The sequence below is a fragment of the Leuciscus leuciscus genome (genome assembly GCF_965113295.1).
Source record: "Leuciscus leuciscus genome assembly, chromosome: 23".
NCBI lineage: Eukaryota > Metazoa > Chordata > Actinopteri > Cypriniformes > Leuciscidae > Leuciscus > Leuciscus leuciscus.
In genome coordinates, this window is record NC_138747.1 from 7642105 (window position 1) to 7661326 (window position 19222).

The 19222-nt window shown below is 43.7% G+C and overlaps 1 protein-coding gene across 2 annotated transcripts in view; it reads right to left on the reverse strand.

Moving 5' to 3' along the window:
• cntnap5l (contactin associated protein family member 5 like) overlaps positions 1-19222 on the reverse strand; it is an 86659-nt gene that overhangs the window by 14825 nt on the left and 52612 nt on the right. For both annotated transcript variants that reach the window (XR_014202007.1, XM_082156055.1), the window contains exons 4-11: positions 7958-8105; positions 6986-7189; positions 5445-5629; positions 3862-4005; positions 2086-2356; positions 1769-1918; positions 988-1159; positions 387-493 (exon numbers count right to left, since the gene is read on the reverse strand). Coding sequence is in view for 1 of the 2 variants with exons in the window: in XM_082156055.1 (XP_082012181.1) it covers positions 387-493; positions 988-1159; positions 1769-1918; positions 2086-2356; positions 3862-4005; positions 5445-5629; positions 6986-7189; positions 7958-8105 (1381 nt within the window). In the remaining variant the exon portion in view is untranslated. The remainder of the gene's footprint in view (positions 1-386; positions 494-987; positions 1160-1768; positions 1919-2085; positions 2357-3861; positions 4006-5444; positions 5630-6985; positions 7190-7957; positions 8106-19222) is intronic.

The following is a 19222-nucleotide window of genomic DNA, read 5'->3' on the forward strand; positions in this document are numbered from 1 at the left end:
TTGGCCTATTCCAATAAGTATCATTTACACATAGTTTATTAGAAAAATAAAATAAAAATATGGGAAAAGTTGGACCTCACCAACTTAACTGAAATTTAATACCAATTTAACTGAAGTCGAAGTTAATTTAGGCTACTTTCTTCCACACAATAGTGGCACCTGTAGTTGACAATTACCTACCACTCTTTGTTTATAGTTCATGTTTTATTATTAATATTTTTTAATAATAAAAAGTTATAATTCTGACAATGCATCTGTGATATCTGAAATAAATCCAAGTACATACATTATTCATTATTCAGTAATGTGCTGAAAAACAGCTAAATTAAACCCACATCTGAGTAATCAAACATGCATAGGCTGTTTTGGGACTTTGCATAACTCACAGTTGTGGCAAGTGGCTCCTGTGTATCCTGTTCCAAAACAGTCACAGTAAAACTGGTCCCATGACTGGATGCATTGACCACCGTGTTCACACAGATTGGGCAAACACCTGTTGGGATGAACACATTCATTTGAAATTATAATTTATTTAGATTTGTAGTTTTTGTAATAATAACCATTTTTATTTCTCAAATATTATTCTATGCTTCTAGGTTATGAGTTGGCTCACATTGAATCTACTCCTGAAAATATTTCCATAGAATTGGAATGGCCATCATTCTCAAAGTTGTACACATTCCCTGCTACTTGCATGTTTGATTTTTGAATATTTTGACTGATTTGGTTATCCTTCAAGCTAAAAAAAGAGAGTGTATAACTCCGAGCTTTGTTTAACTCATTTCATCAACTCTTAATTCTATTCCATTAACAGATTTTCCTCCAAAACTAGCATAGAAAAGGCAAATAAATTCTGCCAATTTTATCTGGGCCTGGTTTTGAGCCAAATTATATAGCTGATCACTAAATTTTTTAATTCATGCATAATGATTCACATAAAAGTAGTAAGAAAACTGTGTGAGCAAGAAATCAATGGGGAAAACTGACCTGTCTTGTATGCTGCAAACATCAAAGCTAAGCTGGCTAAAGTTGCTCAGGCTTTCCTGCTGAATCTGAAGGAAGTTGACCGGATGGTTGTTGATGAACAGGAGACGAAAGCAGCCCTGAAATCCTCTGCTGGGGTTCTCACAGATGAAATTGCTCTGGAATAAAGGGCAGCCTAAAATAATGGAAAAGTCCAACTTACTGGCTTTTAAATCAAAAACAACATCCACAACTAATACCAAGTTGCACAAAGACAAATCTCTGCAAAGCAGCTTATACAATCTCAGCAGGACTGCATTGTCTCAGAAGTAAGCAAAATTAGAGATTTAGAGGTCTTAGTTAAGACGTTGAAAGTTTGAGTCAGAGATTTCAATAACAGCATTAAAGAAAATGCATTATCCTCTACAGAAAGTGAATGTGGTTAGAGCTGCATGAATGAACTAAAAAGAAAAAAAACCTCCAAGAAAAAAAGGAGGTGGTTTGGGAATAACAGCTGTGCGTGTGAAATGAATGGACCCTAAGAATGCTCTCAGCTTTCCAAACCTGTATTTCACTCAGGAATATGAGGAACGTTCAGTTGATGGAGGTTAGAGTTAATAAGGCAGAAGAAAATTGTTCTTTGCATTCAGGATAATGTTTTGGGTAATAACTGCTTTTTGACGGCAGCCATAAGGCTAGTTAAGAAAGGAGATCAAAATAAGTTATCATCCCTGAATTTGAATATAGCCAGTAACTCTTTCCAAGAATCAGGATAAACTAGCAATTTCCATTTCTAATGCTATACCTCCAACGTAGATGGTTGTTTTTTGCACATTCTGGCTAAGGCCAATGATTTCCATGGAGACAGGCTTCTGATTGTTGACTGTTAAAGACACTTTTTGACCCTTGACCTCGACGGCTATGGAATGCCACTGTCCATCACTCAAATTCTGACCTGAAACACAAACAGTACAGGCATAACCTAATAAAGGCAGTCTGCCCAGCCTCAGAATGAAAGCTGTGATAAATGAATCACGTAATCATCTGCATCGACACTTAATCAGTATACAATATCTAAAAATGTATTAACAAATGAAATGCTATTGCTCCTACATATCTTACCACTGAAAACCTGAGCAGAGTTTTGTGGCCCTCCAGAGATAGAGAGGAGCAGCCGGGTCTGGCTGAGCTGCAGAAGCAGGTTAGTGGGGTCTGGATCATGAGAGAGAGGGACTGAGAACAGCAGCCCTTCCTGATTCCACGTGCGGAACTGAAGGCGTACAGTGAGACTCTCTGTAAAATAATCTGCGGGGAGCGCCAGGAAGCTGCCTGAGGAACTGAGGAACGTCACGGCGACTGACGAAGACTCAGAGCAGGAGAATGTCACATTTCCCTTAGTAAGGAAGAGAGAGAAGAAGAAAATATGAAAGAGAATGAAGAGATGAATATGTGGAGAGCAGAATTAAAAAGGAAAGGACAATGAAAAGATGGAAACAAAGAGTCATACTAAATCATACTGATGTTGGGCGTGGGCACATAGCAAGTGAATTATTGTAGCAATAGCAATGTGTGCTGGCAGTTTCTTCCATCTTAGAGAACAGTTTAAAACTCTATAGTTCAGCAGCTCTCAAACTGGGGTCCCATAATGTAACTTATCAAAATATATGAATTAGAGGTATTATGAAAAACAAGAAAGAAAGTAAGGCAATAATCAGATTGTGCCAATAGTATATCTATATATGGAACATTATGAATAGTGGTGTTAGTCTTTTCTTCCAGTGATGGGGCAGACCAAAGAGAAGCCCCAATAGTTTACATAAAAAAAAAAAAATAAAAAAAAAAAATTCCCACATACATGCCAGTTTAATGTGTAACAAAAATACCATTAATATCTAGACAAAAGATTTTATCAATAGTTTAAGTTTAAAGTTTAATAATCACATTAAGCCGTATAGTGATTGACGTTTTTCTCCAAATTTAAGACCTTTTAAAATGATCATTAAGATTTGTGTTGTACTATTTAAGATATACATTTTTTTTATGATAATTTTTTGATCAAACCTAATTTAAGACTTTAAGGACCCAATGGAGCTTAAAAAACCCAAAGGAGACCTCAGAGTTTAAAACATTCTGCTATAAATCAATACCTCTGAACACTTTAATGATGAAACATTTAGGTTTCCTATTTACAACATGAGCATGGAAGCCAATTGTGCACATGAACGCGGTGGTGCTATGTTTAATACAATTTTTGTTTTGAGGACCAATGTGAAGTTGAAGTTCTCAAATCGTTTTGAAAGTAGCTATAGCACAAAAAATAGCTATAGCACTGCATGGACATCATTCAGTCAGTGAACTCTTGGACTTTGGAATGTATTGCAATAAGCTGGTAAGATCGTTGTCTTAAAATGCCTCTGACAAGAGGGAGGGTAAGAAAAAAGGATATTTTTCCCTGTCTGTGATAAGTGTATTAGACCATCAGGAGAGAGCGAGAGAGAAATGGACAAGAGGAAAGACATCACAGCCTCTTAATTAGGGAAAGAGAGCTCTTTTATGGTGTGATGCACACAACTTCACACAATTGCAAAAGCACACTTTTAGAAGAACACATAGAGCTACTGTGATTTACCAAGTGACACTTGCAAATTGTATTGGATATAAATGCCTTTTGTGTGAATAAAGTTGTTTAAATGACACAATACAAAACAAAAAAAAAACATCAACAAATCTATGCTTTTGAAGTCTCACAATGCCTTGTGAACAGCAAGATTTCACAACCTTCACAAAGAGTGGGGTATCTTCAAACTAACTAGCTAAGGTGTCATTGCTTCTCACAATACAGGCATATTGAAAAGAGGTATTTACAGTAACACTAGCACTTGTAAAGTTCAAACTTACCACGGTATAGATCTGTGGCTTCCGTCTCTTTGCCATGTCGATGACATTGACACCATTGTAGTTTAGGTTCTCTATGCAGCCATGGAAATTTTCATGGAGAAACGTCCCAGGCTTGCCAGGCAAAGGGATTCCTCCGAAACTGAGCTTGAATAAGGACAGACAAACACATAGAAACACACACACAAACACACAAAAACAACCACATATCCCAGAGATTAGTAACAATACAGTTTGCATAGCAGAGAATACTTTTTTATTAAAATTTTATAAGGGCAATTTTATAAGAATTTTATATAGAATATATACTATTATATATATGGCCTGTTATATACCAGAAAAAATCTAACTTTGCTTCCCTTGTTAACATTGGAAGCTCCTTAAATGAACAAAGAGAAGATAAAATAGAGAGAAAAGGAAAGTGGTAAATATTTTAGCTGTTTGTAACGAGGTTAATCTATAATAAATGGTATCTATTTTCATTCAATATTGGACCCATTAATCATTTAAGCATTTGGGGTGTGTGCTTTCATGTTTGAAATAATCACATATACACACAAAAGAATAAATGGAGGAATGGAAGACATGTTGGAGGTTGAAGAAAAGAAAAGGTAGAAAAGGAAAGAAAAATGTGTAACAAAAATAAAGATTAAAGTATATTAGGGAAACACTTGGTCGGGGCACTTGTTGAAGGGCCCTGCGATAATCCCTGTGCCAGGTTGCACCGATAGAAGATGATATTGTGTAATGACGATAGCCAGTGATATTGTCAAAAGCATCAGCTATCGGCCTTATCAAGAAGGATTTGGCATTTCCAATTAATGTATTAAATTAGGCAATTATTATTTGTACTACTACTTTTATTATTATTACATTAATATTAAAATTCATTTGACTAGCAATAATTTTATTGCGCATCACCCCATAACCAACACGCTGTGAGGAAAATAAAAGATGAATTAGATTAGCTTACTCATTTCAAAAACACGAAATACTTCTCTTCTCATTTTTTCACTACTTTTGGGCCAAAAGAGAAATATTAAGTGCATAATTGACTAGGGTTTGAGACTTCTTCACCACCATAACTCTAGAGCAAAGTTTGCACATTGCTTGTGTGATATCCACTGGCTCGCCTTCATGGTTTAAAATGGAAATAGTTCCAATATTGTGTGCACATTTTCTTTATAAACAATTGCTTGCAAAATTATGGGCAGCGATTTAGATTTTGCACATACCTTTGCTGAGATTCCTGGAATCATTGACTTTGTTCTCTATGGTACTTTGTTTCAGGCTTTCATAGGTTTGCAGTGACAGTGATTGAATAAAATGTTTTGTATAAAATGTGGTTTCAGATAACAAGGGAGTGGGATATCTTTATGCATGTCACAGTAATAGACCTTATTCTTTTCTTCTTTTTGTTTTGTTTTGTTATAACAAGAATACATTTGTTAATATTTATTTGTGTCAGTGTTGGCTGTGTATTAGTATTTGTTTAGACAACACTGAAAATATGACTAAAGGCTGACACATATAATTTACTAAATGAAAATAATTCAGATTTATAATAATTTACACTCAGATCACACCTCATAGTCAATCTCCAGTGTGTCCTCTTGTCCTGGACTGCGGAAGTGTTGCGTGTGTCCATCGACGGTGAAGTTGACATGTTTGTTAAATCGCTCAATTTGAACAGAGTGCCAGTGGTGGTCATCCAGCAGGCTTCCTACCGTGACAGAAGATGAGCGACCGCTAGACTGAGGCTTGGCATCGTCTGTACAGAGACAGCAGAAGAGAGACTAGGAACATAGACTTTAGAACTTAAAGGTGTGTTCACACTTGTAGTTCGGTTCTCTAGGTTATTTTTTCTGGACCAAAATAGAAAATTATACATTTAGTCCTCGTTCATGTAGTGTTCACACTGTCATTTTTATCACTGGACCTAAAAAAATTAGTTTTTATGATGCATATTTTGCAATGAAACATATCAAACACCCAAAACAATGCTGTGTGCTTGGGCTAAATGCACTCATTGTATGTGCGCACATACAATGGTATTTTTTTAGGTATATCTCAGTCCGCTTGTTTAATGCGCACCTTCTAATGGCAGAGTTTACATTTATTCAAATTAACTGCACTAACAGAGCAATCGCACCAGAGTTTTGAACAAAACCTGCCAAGTGTGAACACACCCTTAAAGTACTGTTGTCAAAAGTACTGACTTCGGTACCAAGTCGGTACTGAAATAAAAAAATGCATTTCCCTCTAGCATTTTAAGCGTTGTTGAACGGATTCTTAAACACCTCTGATTGGCCATTGTGTTCCAGCACTCAACATACATGTCTGTGATTGGCTACAATTATCAGCGCTTCTAAAACATGTTGTAAATAGTCGTCTTTGACGCTCTTCACCGAGCGCTTACACAGACACACACGGTAGCGTTTGAAAGCAGGCTGATATATCCGCTGATAGATGGATCTGCTGATAGACGCCTGCTTTCAAATGCTCCCTTGTGTGTCTGTGTAAGCGCTCGGTGAAGAGCGCCAAAGTTCAAAGAAGCGTTGATCATTGTAGCCAATCACAGACATATATGTTGAGCGCCTGAACACAATGGCCAATCAGAGACATATATGTTTAGCGAGTGAACACAATGGCCAATCAGAGACATATATGTTGAGCGTGTGAACACAATGGCCAATCAGATGCATTTAAGAATCTGTTCAACAGCGCTCAAAATGCTAGAGGGAAATGCTGGTATTGTCATATTTTTTTTTATTTCAGAACTGACTTGGTACCGAAGTCAGTACTTTTGATAACGCTACCTCAAAGCAAAGAATTCAGCCAGGCACTTCAGCAAAACTCCACCAAACTCTCTATCCATCCATCCATTCATCCATCCGTACATACATACATCAGGTACTAGTACTGGGTAGCAAATACTCAGGTACTTTTCTCTAATTTCACACTCTGATCCATCAAGATACACTTGAGTGAGAATAAAAGGATAGAAGGTCATCCTGAATAATACGGGATGAGATTCTTTGGCAATTTCCTATTCCTTTGGGGGAAAAAAATCCCACTCCTTTCTTATTCTCGCTTATCTTGTGTCCTGCCCTTCTCTTCCACTCACCCAAATTGAGATGCAAAATGAGTTTCCCTCTCTGAAGCTCCAGAGTGAGGAAATCTCCTCTCTGTCCCTCTCCGTGAACCAGAACCCCTTCTGCCTGATGGCTCCGGAATCTCAGGGATATCACGTCTTTCACTGTGCTGGTAGACTTCTGGTTGAACCGGTAGAGTAAGGCACTACGACCGTCGAAGTCAGCCACGTCGGACTCTGAGGAAGACAGGAAAAGGAGATCAAAGAGAATGTGAAAACACCCTCAGAACACCCTCCGCTGCCTGAACTTTCTCTGACCTTCCAAGATCTGTTTGCTCTTGTACTTCCTGTTGATTTGAAAATCAAGCTGAGTTGAATATTTGAATGCAGTTGAACTTCAGATATTAGGTATGGTATAAAATATGCAAAAACAGAAACTAATGCAAGTGTGTGTGTGTGTGTGTCAGGTTTTACCTACATTGTGGAAAGGATAAAGCACCTTCATTAACATCGCTTTGAGTGACCATGAAATCAAAATAGACAATTCTTGGTTTTTATGGAATATTTATTATAAATGATTTCTGTGCACGTTATTATTTTTTCTAAATTAAGGGTGGGACAACCTGTCACTCACATGAAATCACATCAACAGCAACAGCAAACCACAAACATCCAACGATCCAATCAATTCCCAAGGGACAAAATCAAGTCCCGTCCAACACTTTTTCTTGTTTGAGAAGCTGTTTCACTTGGATATACGTCACAACAGGGAAGAAAAGCAATTTCCGTTTCATACAGACTTTAATAGGAGAAGGGCTAAATAATAAACACAATGGCTTAATGAAATATAAACATGCAGAAAAGTTTGTGTGATGGTCAGTTTTAGTGGTATGGGCTAGAATTGATCATTAGTTCAGTTATAAAAAATAAATAAAATAAAAATAAAATCTTTGGAAATTCTCTACCATGATTTCTAAAGATCATTTCATGTAAGGTATCACTCACTGTATGTGCAGCCATAGACTTCTAGCCGTAAACCCATTCCTCCTCTGGGGCTTCCCTCAAGAGGCAGAAGACGTATATATCGAGTTCTGATTGAATGAGGGAGTTTGTGTTGGACCACTGTGTCTGTGTCACTGTTTCCTGTAAACGTCTGTAAATATACACATACAAACACACATATACAGTGATATTGGTCAGACATTCCTTAAAGGGATAGTTCACCCAAAAATGAAAATTAGCCCATGATTTACTCACCCTCAAGTCATCCTAGGTGTATATGACTTTCTTCTTTCAGAAGAATACAATCAGAGATATATATTAGGGGTGTAACGGTTCACAAAATTCACGGTTCGGTTCGATACGATACACTTGTGTACTATAGAACAAAAAGAGTTAAATAAACTTATCACTTCATCTAAAACAACAACATGTTTATTAGATCCTATACCAACTAAACTACTGAAAGAAGTGTTATCTGTAGTGGAAGAGCCTCTCCTCAATATTATTAACTCGTCTTTATCTTTAGGTCATGTTCCAAGAACATTTAAACTGGCAGTTATAAAACCTCTCATTAAGAAACCACAATTAGATCATAATAATCTAGCAAATTATAGACCCATTTCAAATCTTCCATTTATGTCTAAAATATTAGAAAAAGTGGTGTCCGCTCAACTGGGCTCTTTCTTGCAACAAAATGATATCTATGAAAAGTTTCAGTCTGGATTCAGACCGCATCATAGCACTGAAACTGCGCTCGTTAAAATCACAAATGATTTACTTTTAGCTTCTGACCAAGGCTGTATCTCAATACTAGTTTTACTTGATCTTAGTGCTGCGTTCGATACTATAGATCACACAATACTCTTAGATCGACTACAAAATTATACTGGTGTTCAAGGACAAGCACTAAGCTGGTTCAAATCATACCTATCTGACCGCTACCATTTTGTCTATTTAAATGGAGAAAAATCGATCATAACTCCAGTAAACTATGGAGTGCCGCAGGGATCTGTATTAGGCCCCCTGTTATTTTCAATATATATGATGCCACTTGGAAATATTATAAGGAAACATGGAATTAGTTTCCATTGTTATGCTGATGACACTCAAATATATATTTCATCACGGCCGGATGAAAACGCTACATTTTCCAAATTGACAGAGTGTGTTAAAGATATAAAAGATTGGATGACGCGTAATTTTCTTTTATTAAATCCAGACAAGACAGAGGTAATACTTATCGGTTCAAAAAACCGCCCACAAAACCTCGCACAATACAACTTTAACATCATAGGATGTCCTGTTACTTTATCCTCTACAGTAAAAGACCTGGGTGTTATACTCGATTGCAACCTGTCTTTTGAAAATCATATTTCTTATGTTACAAAAACAGCCTTTTTCCACCTTAGAAACATTGCTAAGCTACGTAATATGCTATCCGTTTCTGATGCAGAAAAGTTAGTTCATGCATTCATGACCTCGAGACTGGATTACTGTAATGCTTTATTAGCTGGTTGTCCTGCATCCTCAATAAACAAGCTACAGTTAGTCCAAAATGCCGCCGCTAGAGTTCTTACGAGATCAAGAAAATATGATCATATAACACAGATTTTATCATCACTGCATTGGTTACCTATAAAGTTCCGTATTAATTACAAGGTATTGCTACTGACTTATAAAGCCCTAAACGGCTTAGCTCCAGTCTATTTAACGGATCTTCTATCGCCCTATAATCCATCGCGCTCTTTGAGATCACTAAATTCAAGGCTTTTGGTCATACCTAGGATATCCAGAACCACCAAAGGAGGGAGAGCATTTTCACATTTGGCTCCAAAACTCTGGAATAGTCTTCCTGATACTGTTCGTTGCTCAGACTCGCTCTCCCAGTTTAAAACTAGATTAAAGTCGCATCTCTTCAGCCAGGCATTCATTTAATCCTACAGTTCAAACTACAATCCGGCCTCTATCCAATGCCAGAGGAGAACTGGCCCCCGACTGAGCCTGGGTTCTCCCAAGGTTTTTTTTTTCTCCATTAAGGCACCTGATGGAGTTTTAGGACACCATTAGGTCACTTGATGGAGTTTTTCGGTTCCTTGCCACTGTTGCCTTTGGCTTGCTCAGTTGGGGATATTTTGGGGATATTTAATTTAATTTTATCAATCAATAAATTCCTCTTGAAACAAACTTTGTTGTATTATTTTAATTTAATACTGTGAAGCTGCTTTGATGCAATCTGTATTGTGAAAAGCGCTATACAAATAAACTTGACTTGACTTGACTTGTGTCACGGTTCGGTACGGTTCGGTTCGGTACGTTTTCCATACAGCAAAAATAAATAAATGGCAGAGAAATTTCCTTGAATTAATTTTTTTTATTATTGTTTTATTTATGAAAACTAACATCATAAAGTATGATTTTTTTTTTTTGTGTGATTTTTTTTACTGAGCAATAATGGAGCTATACTTAACTCTTCTTATGAGCATATAAAACAAAACAGCTCCTTGGACAAAATGAAATGTAATAAACAAATAAACAGTAGTAGGCTAGTTATAAACAAAGGTTTATTTTAGTTCAGATTAACATTTGAGGGCAGCAATTGTATTCATAATGTCAAAAATAAAACAGACGTAATGCTACTTGAAAGCATTATAGCCCACTATTCCTGACAAACTTCCATACCTTGCAGTTAGTGTTACTACAGTAAATCCATTCCACGGTGAATGTTGCTGATCTGTGGACACCAGCCAGTTCATTCATGGCACGATGTTTCTTCCTGGTTTCCACGTCAGCGCTGTTTGATCCGTTAATAACAGAGAATTGTGCATGTTTCTCACTAGATCTCGCAGCGATGTTATTACTTCAGTGGCGAATTCAAAAAGCATTTGAAATTCAAATGCTTTCTTTACTGGTCTGGATCTCTTAGCGCTGTAGTGGTGTTGCTTGATCAGGCTCGCGCATAGTCCCGCGAGTCCCGCTTCACAGGTCAAAACTGATAAACGGTCCACACAAACACAATAAGAGTAGCTCAGTTTCGTTCCTTACATTGCATTTGCCAGTTGATGTTGTGGTCGCGCCAGCCTCTATGAGCGCGCTTGCCACCCGCGACGCGCATTCATTTGAAATAACGAAATTTTGGTCGGCAGAAAAAATGGTCCAGCGAACCGTTCGGTACGTAATGCGTACGGAAAACCGAACCGAAAGCCTCGTACCGAACGGTTCGATACGAATACGAGTATCGTTACACCCCTAATATATATATATATATATATATAAAAATGTCCTGGCTCTTCCAAACTTTATAATGGCAGTGAATGGCCATGTCTGTTCTAAAGTAGAGACCTGCGCGGGATGGATTTTTCAGTCCCGCTCCCGCAAAAATATGTTACCTTCTCCTGCAACATTCATATTTTGTCCCGATCCCGCCCGCATAAAAGTATAAATAATATTTTTTTCTGTACCTGCATGAAATACTTTCAAGTTAGCCTATGTGTCACCACCACCTACGCATCAGCATAAATGCTCCCAATAAATTATTTGTTATTAAAGCATTATCATTCACAAACCACTGATAATTTAACATAAAACGTACTCGGTTACTAACGTAACCTCGGTTCTCTCTAGAAGAGGGAACGAGTACTGCGTAAGATATCTTACGCTAGGGGAAAATCCTTTTCCGCGAGATATTGAAGCCAAAAATTATCCTTAATTTTGTAATAATGCAAAACGCGTTGCAGCAGCAATGCAGACATAGGCGAGACAGCTCGCGCGCCTATTGGCTGCTCTGCGGCAACTGCAGCAGCCTATCGAGCGAGGCCTGGCGTGACGCCAGACCCAATCAGGGCACTTCGCGCCCGCTGCGTCACGTCCCGCCGAAATGGGCGTGGTCTAGGCCTATAAATATCGCTCGCAGGCAGCTATTATCTGGTTTTTCATCATCGAAGCAACCAGAGCGTGTGCATGCACGGCAAGATACGCAGTACTCGTTCCCTCTTCTAGAGAGAACCGAGGTTACGTTAGTAACCGAGTACGTTCTCTTACGAGAGGTCTCTCGTACTGCGTAAGATATCTTACGCTAGGGGACCCAATGTAAAACGCCGTGCATGCTGAGATCTGACACCAAAGACCCAAGGGCGAAAGCCCGGGGTACATATAGTGCACAATCACTCAGTGAACTCACAGAGAGTCCGGGAAGAAGGAGGGGTGCAGCCTCACTTTTCCACATAAAGTAGCGTCGAAGGGACGCGAATTTCATCATACAGACAGGGCGGGGTACGGCCTGAACTGATGGGAAAAAATGTGGGTCTTACACAGTTTGCCCAGCTTTAAACTGTCGAACATCGAGCTGTGCTCAGCAAACGCAGCATTCTGAGCTGAACGCATCAGGTCAGATAATACTGGTAGTTTAGACCGACAGCAGCCTGGCCTGCAGGGCGGGAACCTCTAGGTTATAAAACCTTATAAATGTAGACGGGGAGGCCCAGCCTGCCGCCATACAAATATCTTGCAAGGCAATCCCACTTGACCAGGCCCACGAAGAGGCCATGCCTCTCGTGGAATGCGCTCTGACACCCAAAGGGCACTGCATGCCCTTGGAGGCGTATGCCAGCGCTATAGCATCAACTATCCATCTGGATAGGCTCTGTTTCGACGCGGCTAGTCCCTTAGAACGTCCGCTAAACGAAACAAAGAGCTGTTCCGTCTGTCTGAAAACAGACGAGCGAGACACATAAGCTCGTAATGCCCTGACTGGGCAAAGGAGGCTCGCGTCTCTTTCCTCATCAGGGACCGGTAGGGCTGACAGAGAGATAATCTGCGCCCTAAACGGTGTGTTGAGGGATTTTGGAACATAACCGTGCTTAGGTTTGAGTATAACTTTTGAGTCATTGGGCCCAAACTCCATGCACGCCGCGCTCACAGAGAGCGCGTGCAGATCCCCTATGCGCTTCACTGAAGCGAGAGCCAGCAAAAACACTGTTTTGAAAGACAGGTGTTTTAAATCGATTGACTGCAAAGGCTCAAATGGCGCACCTTTCATGGCTTCCAGAACCGTAGAAAGGTCCCATACGGGGACTGAGGGAGGTCTGGGAGGATTCAGTCTCTTAGCTCCTCTAAGGAAGCGGATGACTAAATCGTTCCTTCCTATTGACTGACCAAGCGTTGTTTCTGAGAACGCTGCTATAGCCGCCACATAAACTTTGAGCGTGGAGGGGGCCCTGCCCCCATCCAACAGCTCTTGTAGGAAGGAAAGCACCTCCGTCACATCACAGTTTGTGGGTGACACACCACGGGCTGTGCACCAGCCCGAAAACACTGACCATTTCGAAGAATAGAGTCGTCTTGTAGACGGAGCTCTAGCCTGCGTGATCGTGTTTAATACTCCTTTAGGGAGTCCAACATGTACCCGTTGATGGCCCAGACATGAAGGGACCATAGTTCCGGGTGAGGATGCCAGATCGAGCCGCGGGCCTGTGAGAGGAGATCTCTCCTCACTGGTACTGGCCACGGGGCAGTACTTGCTAACTGCATCACGGCTGGGAACCAAGGTTGGTTTTTCCAGAACGGTGCTACCAGCAGTACTGAGCATCCTTCTTCCCTGATCCGTTCTATCACCTGAGGCAGGAGAGAGACGGGGGGAAAAGCATAGAGCGGGCGGCGGGGCCACACATGGGACAGCGCGCTCCTGCTCTTGGAGAAAAATTCTTGACAGTGAGCGTTTTCTTGAGACGCAAACAGGTCCACTTTCGCTCTGCCGAATTTCTTCCACAGCAGTTGGACTGTCTGTGGGTGTAGGGACCATTCGCCTGCCGGAACATTGTTCCTGGACAGTCTGTCTGGTCCTATATTCATGATCCCTGGCACGTGCGCTGCTCTGAGCGAGCGCAGGTTGCACTGAGCCCATACTAGGAGGCGTTCTGCCAGCCTGTACAGTTTCTCGGATCTGATGCCGCCCTGGCGATTTATGTAGGACACCACAGACATGTTGTCCGAACGGACCAAGACGTGGTGACCTTTTATTTGGGGACAAAAACGCGTCAGCGCGTTGTCTACTGCCAGCATTTCGAGGCAGTTTATGTGCAGGAGCTTCTCCCGTTCTGACCACTGGCCGAAGAACGGTCTGCCCTCGAGCAGCGCTCCCCATCCCGAGGTGGACGCGTCCGTGGACACCACTTTCACCCTCGAGGAAGTCCCCAGGCTTACACCTGATTGGTACCAGTCGTTCGCTTTCCAGGGTTTCAGAGCTGTAACGCATTTCTGATTGACCCTGAGGCGAAGCAAACCGGGTGCCCACGCTTCGCGTGGGACTCGCGCTTTCAGCCAAAACTGCAGCGGGCGCATGCGTAGCAGACCCAGCTGGAGCACTGACGATGCTGAGGCCATGAGACCTAGCATCTTCTGAAATCTTTTGAGCGGGACAGACGCGCCGCAGCGAAAAGAGTTCGCTGTGCGTCGAATGTCTACCGCGCGCTGTTGTGATAGTCGCGCTATCATGGATAGTGAGTCCAGTTCTGTGCCCAGGAAAGATATTTTCTGACTGGGTGACAGGGAGCTCTTCGCCCAATTGACACTCAGACCCAAATCCTCGAGGTGATCGAGTAAAATGGTCGTGTGTTCTATGAGCACTGCGCGAGATTGCGCTAGAATCAGCCAATCGTCCAAATAGTTCAGCACTCGCATGCCTCTCATTCTGAGGGGTGCGAGCGCCGCGTCCATGCACTTCGTAAATGTACGGGGTGCTAGGGACAAACCGAACGGCAGGACTGTGTACTGATATGCCTGGCCCTCGAAGGCGAATCTCAAATATCGCCTGTGACGTGACGCTATCTGTATTTGAAAATACGCGTCTTTCAGATCTATTGACACAAACCAATCTCCTTGGCGAATCTGCACAAGGATTTGCCTGGTCGTGAGCATCCTGAACTGTCGCTTCACAAGCACTTTGTTCAGCTGCCTTAGATCTAGTATGGGTCTGAGACCCCCGTCTTTTTTCGGTACCAGGAAGTATCTGCTGTATAGCCCTCCCTCGCTCTGATCTTGAGAGAGAGGTTCTATGGCCCCTTTGCTCAATAGTTTCGTCACTTCGGCTCGAAGTAGATGTGCTACTTCTGTTTTTACCGTGGTCTCGACGCGCGCCACATAGCGGCGAGGGCGTCGGCGAAACTGCAGCGAATAGCCTCTTTCTATAATGTTCAGCACCCACTTCGAAACCCCGGGTAGCTTTGCCCATGCGTCTGCATGGATAGCTAGGGGTCGAATACGAAGCGCGCTCCGCTCGCTCAGCGATGGAGAAGCTTCGGTGTGCTGTAACACAAGCGTGTCGCTCGTGACATTTGAGGCATGGGGCGCGCTGATGACAGCGGGCAGATTGCCCGCGCTCGACTCCTCTACGGTGGTTAACCGCGAGGGGGAGGGCTGGGCGGTTCCCGTGGGAACTGTCATGTCTATGTGTGGATGTGGGCGCGGGACAGCGGGCACATTTATCACACTGAAAGCATCGTTCGCTTGCGTGAAGCGAGTGCACGTTGGTTTCGTTTTTACAGAAACCGTGAGACATGCATAACGTGGTGTTAGTGGGCACTGGGTAGTGGGCACGTTCACCATGTTTGAAGCGCAACCGATCTGAGTCGGTTTTATGTGCGCGAGCCCTGTGTGACAGGCTGTGCTTATGTGTAGGGATGGGCACTGGGCAGTGGGCATTCTTACTACACACGAAACACCATCGGCCGTGGCCGGGACACCAGAAAATACACTCTTTTGGGGATTTATCTGGGTAGCCGTGAAAACGGCATTTGTGTGCAGGCAAGCGGGTGACAGAACCGACTTGTTGGCTGCAGAAAACACTGGAACAGTCACATTTTCTGGAACTGGACGAGCGAATAGCTTTGGTGTGAGTCCGGCCGCAGCGGGACTGGAACACCGTCGTTTTCCTAGCTGTGCTAGGACGACTTCGGGGCCTCGGGCTTCACCGTGATCCTAGGTCGCGAGCCGCGTCCTGCGGGGCGGCGACCGGATGAGCGGGAGCGCGGTCTCGCGCTTCTGGCCTGGCGGCGTTGTGAAGTGGAGGCAGTGGACGGTGGCTGTGGCTGTGAGCTCTGAGCAGACGGTTTCGCACGGCCTGCTGCAGAGCTGGAGCGCTTCGGGAGGAAGTGCTTCATGGCCTGAGACGCTTTCTGTACCTCTGCGAATCTCTCCGCGAAATCTTTGACGGAGGATCCAAAGAGGCCTGTGGCGGAAAGCGGGGCGTCGAGGAACGCGGTGCGTTCAGACTCGGCCATTTCCGAGAGCGTCAGCCAGAGATGTCTCTCAGACACGGTGAGAGAAGCCATAGTCCGTCCAATGGCTTGCGCTGCGGACTTAGTAGCACGAAGAGCGAGGTCCGTGGCACTCCTTAAGTCCGGCACACAGATCGCGTCAGGTCCTTCCTCATCCAGCTTACGGAGGAGATCGGCCTGGAAGATCTGGAGCGTTGCCATGGTGTGCAACGCTGACGCAGCTTGCCCGGCGGCGGAGAAAGCGCGGTGGAGCAAGCTCGACGTCGTGCGGCAAGCTTTAGAGGGCAGGGCCGGCTTAGCGCGCCGTCCAGCGGAGGGCGGGCATAAGTGGGCCGCTATCGCCTCTTCAACCGGCGGCAGCGAGAGGTATCCTCTGTTCTTGGCATCGTCAACGGCGGAGAATGCCAAAGAAACAGCAGGACGCACTCTAGCAGAATAGGGGGCGCTCCAGGACTTGGCGACTTCTTCGTGTAACTCAGGAAGAAAAGGCGCCGGTCTGGACACAGGCGAAGCGCGCTCCCCAGGCAGGAAAAATCCATCCAGCCGGTTGTGAGCGGGCTGCTCAGGCGAAGACCACTCGAGGCCGAGGCTCGCCGCGGCCTGTGCGAGTACTCGCATGAGTTCCGTCTCAATAGAAGCTCTCTTGCCTGACGAAGTGCGGGCAGGGGGTGCGGGGTCCTCAGAGCCCGCCCAATCCTCACTGCCTGACGCCAGGATAGAGCAGGAATCATCCTCTCCCAGCAGGGCTTCCTCATCCGCGATATCAACGGAAGCGGCGGCAGACGGCGGCCGCTGTCCGTCAGGAAGCGAAACAGAAGAAGCCGGGGAAGCAAGCGGGCGAACCGGCGAGCTTTGGCGGCTGAGGGAGGGTTCCGGGGCCCGCTGGGCACGGCGCTTTTTACGGCGCGACGCCGCGGCGGGCGGGGGAGCAGTCTCGGTGAAGACGGCTAGGCGAGTCCTCAGAGTCGCCATTGCCATCAGCTCGCAGTGAGGGCATCCGCCGTCAGCGAGCGCGAGAGCTGCATGTTCCTCACCCAGGCAGGAAACGCAGATCACGTGGCGGTCCCCGTCGCTGAGTGTGGCTCTGCACGAGCCGCAGGAAGGCATCTTTAAAAAGACGCTAGCTCTTTTAGAAATGTGCGTCGCGGCGGCGACACACACACACAGAAATACAGTGCAAATAAAAGAGAAGGATATAAGCGCCGGAAAGCGCAGCAGGAAGGCAGGAAGGCGGCGCGGCCAGCGACTTCAGTGACTCGTCCCGCTGAAGGTGCTCTCTCTCGACGGCGCGGCTTCTAATCCAGCTCCAGCGATGCGTGTGCTTCGCTTGAAGGATGAAAAATCAGATAATAGCTGCCTGCGAGCGATATTTATAGGCCTAGACCACGCCCATTTCGGCGGGACGTGACGCAGCGGGCGCGAAGTGCCCTGATTGGGTCTGGCGTCACGCCAGGCCTCGCTCGATAGGCTGCTGCAGTTGCCGCAGAGCAGCCAATAGGCGCGCGAGCTGTCTCGCCTATGTCTGCATTGCTGCTGCAACGCGTTTTGCATTATTACAAAATTAAGGATAATTTTTGGCTTCAATATCTCGCGGAAAAGGATTTTCCCCTAGCGTAAGATATCTTACGCAGTACGAGAGACCTCTCGTAAGAGAACCAAGCAGGCTACTGCGTGCATTGGCATGACTGAATGCGCGCAAAGTGCGCTCCCTTAATAATTCCTAAAAAGCGGACATCTCAGTTCATCGCAATCTCACAAATCTCAGTTATTATCAATGAAGCTGACTGCACAATACATCTTTCATAATATCTACACCCTGTTTGTTATTGTTACATTTTGGTTGAAGCAGAGGAGGAAGCAGGATCCAAGTGCAGCAATCTTTTATTAAATAAACTCAAAACTTCACAAATACAAATACAAACGCGACTCAGGACTCAGACTCGGGAACAGAACAACCACCATAGTGCAACGATGAGAACTGACAAAAGCCCTATTCGCACTGGATTAGTATTATATGGGGACCTCGTGTGATTTAGAAATTACCCACCCACATCTGAATTTCGTGTGACGCATTTGCACGGGATAAGCGAAGCCTGTGATTTTACTCGAATTTACTGACTTATCTCCCGGATATGATGTCAGAAGGCTATTGCTTGGAAATGTCTTGTTATTATAGGTCTAGCTGTATGATATATCATAAACAGAAGAATGTTCCCTACTGCATGCAGCTATACATGTCCATCTCCATTTAATCATTATTTAATTTAATTTGATGGTTTTCAGAGATGCCGATTCGCACGAGACTAATATTATCACAGAACTTCGGTGTTCGGTGAAATATGGTAGGCCATTTGCAGGGGAATTTTTACTTTACAAATTTGCACAGGGTTAAGATCACAGACAACCTCCGCAAATATTACAAATGACTAGAGATCACCAGGTAATGCTTAAACCGTGCGAATAGGGCTAAAGACTTTTTCTTCTTCTTTTGTTTTTTATGGCGGTTGGCAAACCACAGACATGAAAACTCCTCACCTTTCGGCGAAATTCGCCGTTTTAAAACCAAAATGGGTCACCTACGTGATTTGTGCAGATCCGATGAGAAAATATTTATGGGGTGGGAGGGGGGGTCGTGGTCGTGGCCAGAATTTACCCGCTATATCTCTATAGTTACCATAAACTTAGCAGCTTTAAAAAAATGCCGAAACAGCCAATCCGAGTCAGAGTAGGGCAGAATTGTTTTCAAAGTCTTTAACACCGCGAGTCTGATGACACACTGCCGAACAAAGAACCGCACGTCAGAAAGCAAGCCTGAGGTAAGTTAGCTTACAATGTTAACTGTCCTGTCAAATACAGACAGCGATGTTGCCAATGTCATTATTATTTTTAATTTTGACATAGAAGAGGGCGGGATAGTATCGCGAGCGGGCGCGGGCGCCGTGAGAGCTGAGCGAGCAGGAACAAGTAGTGAGTTGTCGTCGAAAAAGATGGATAATAC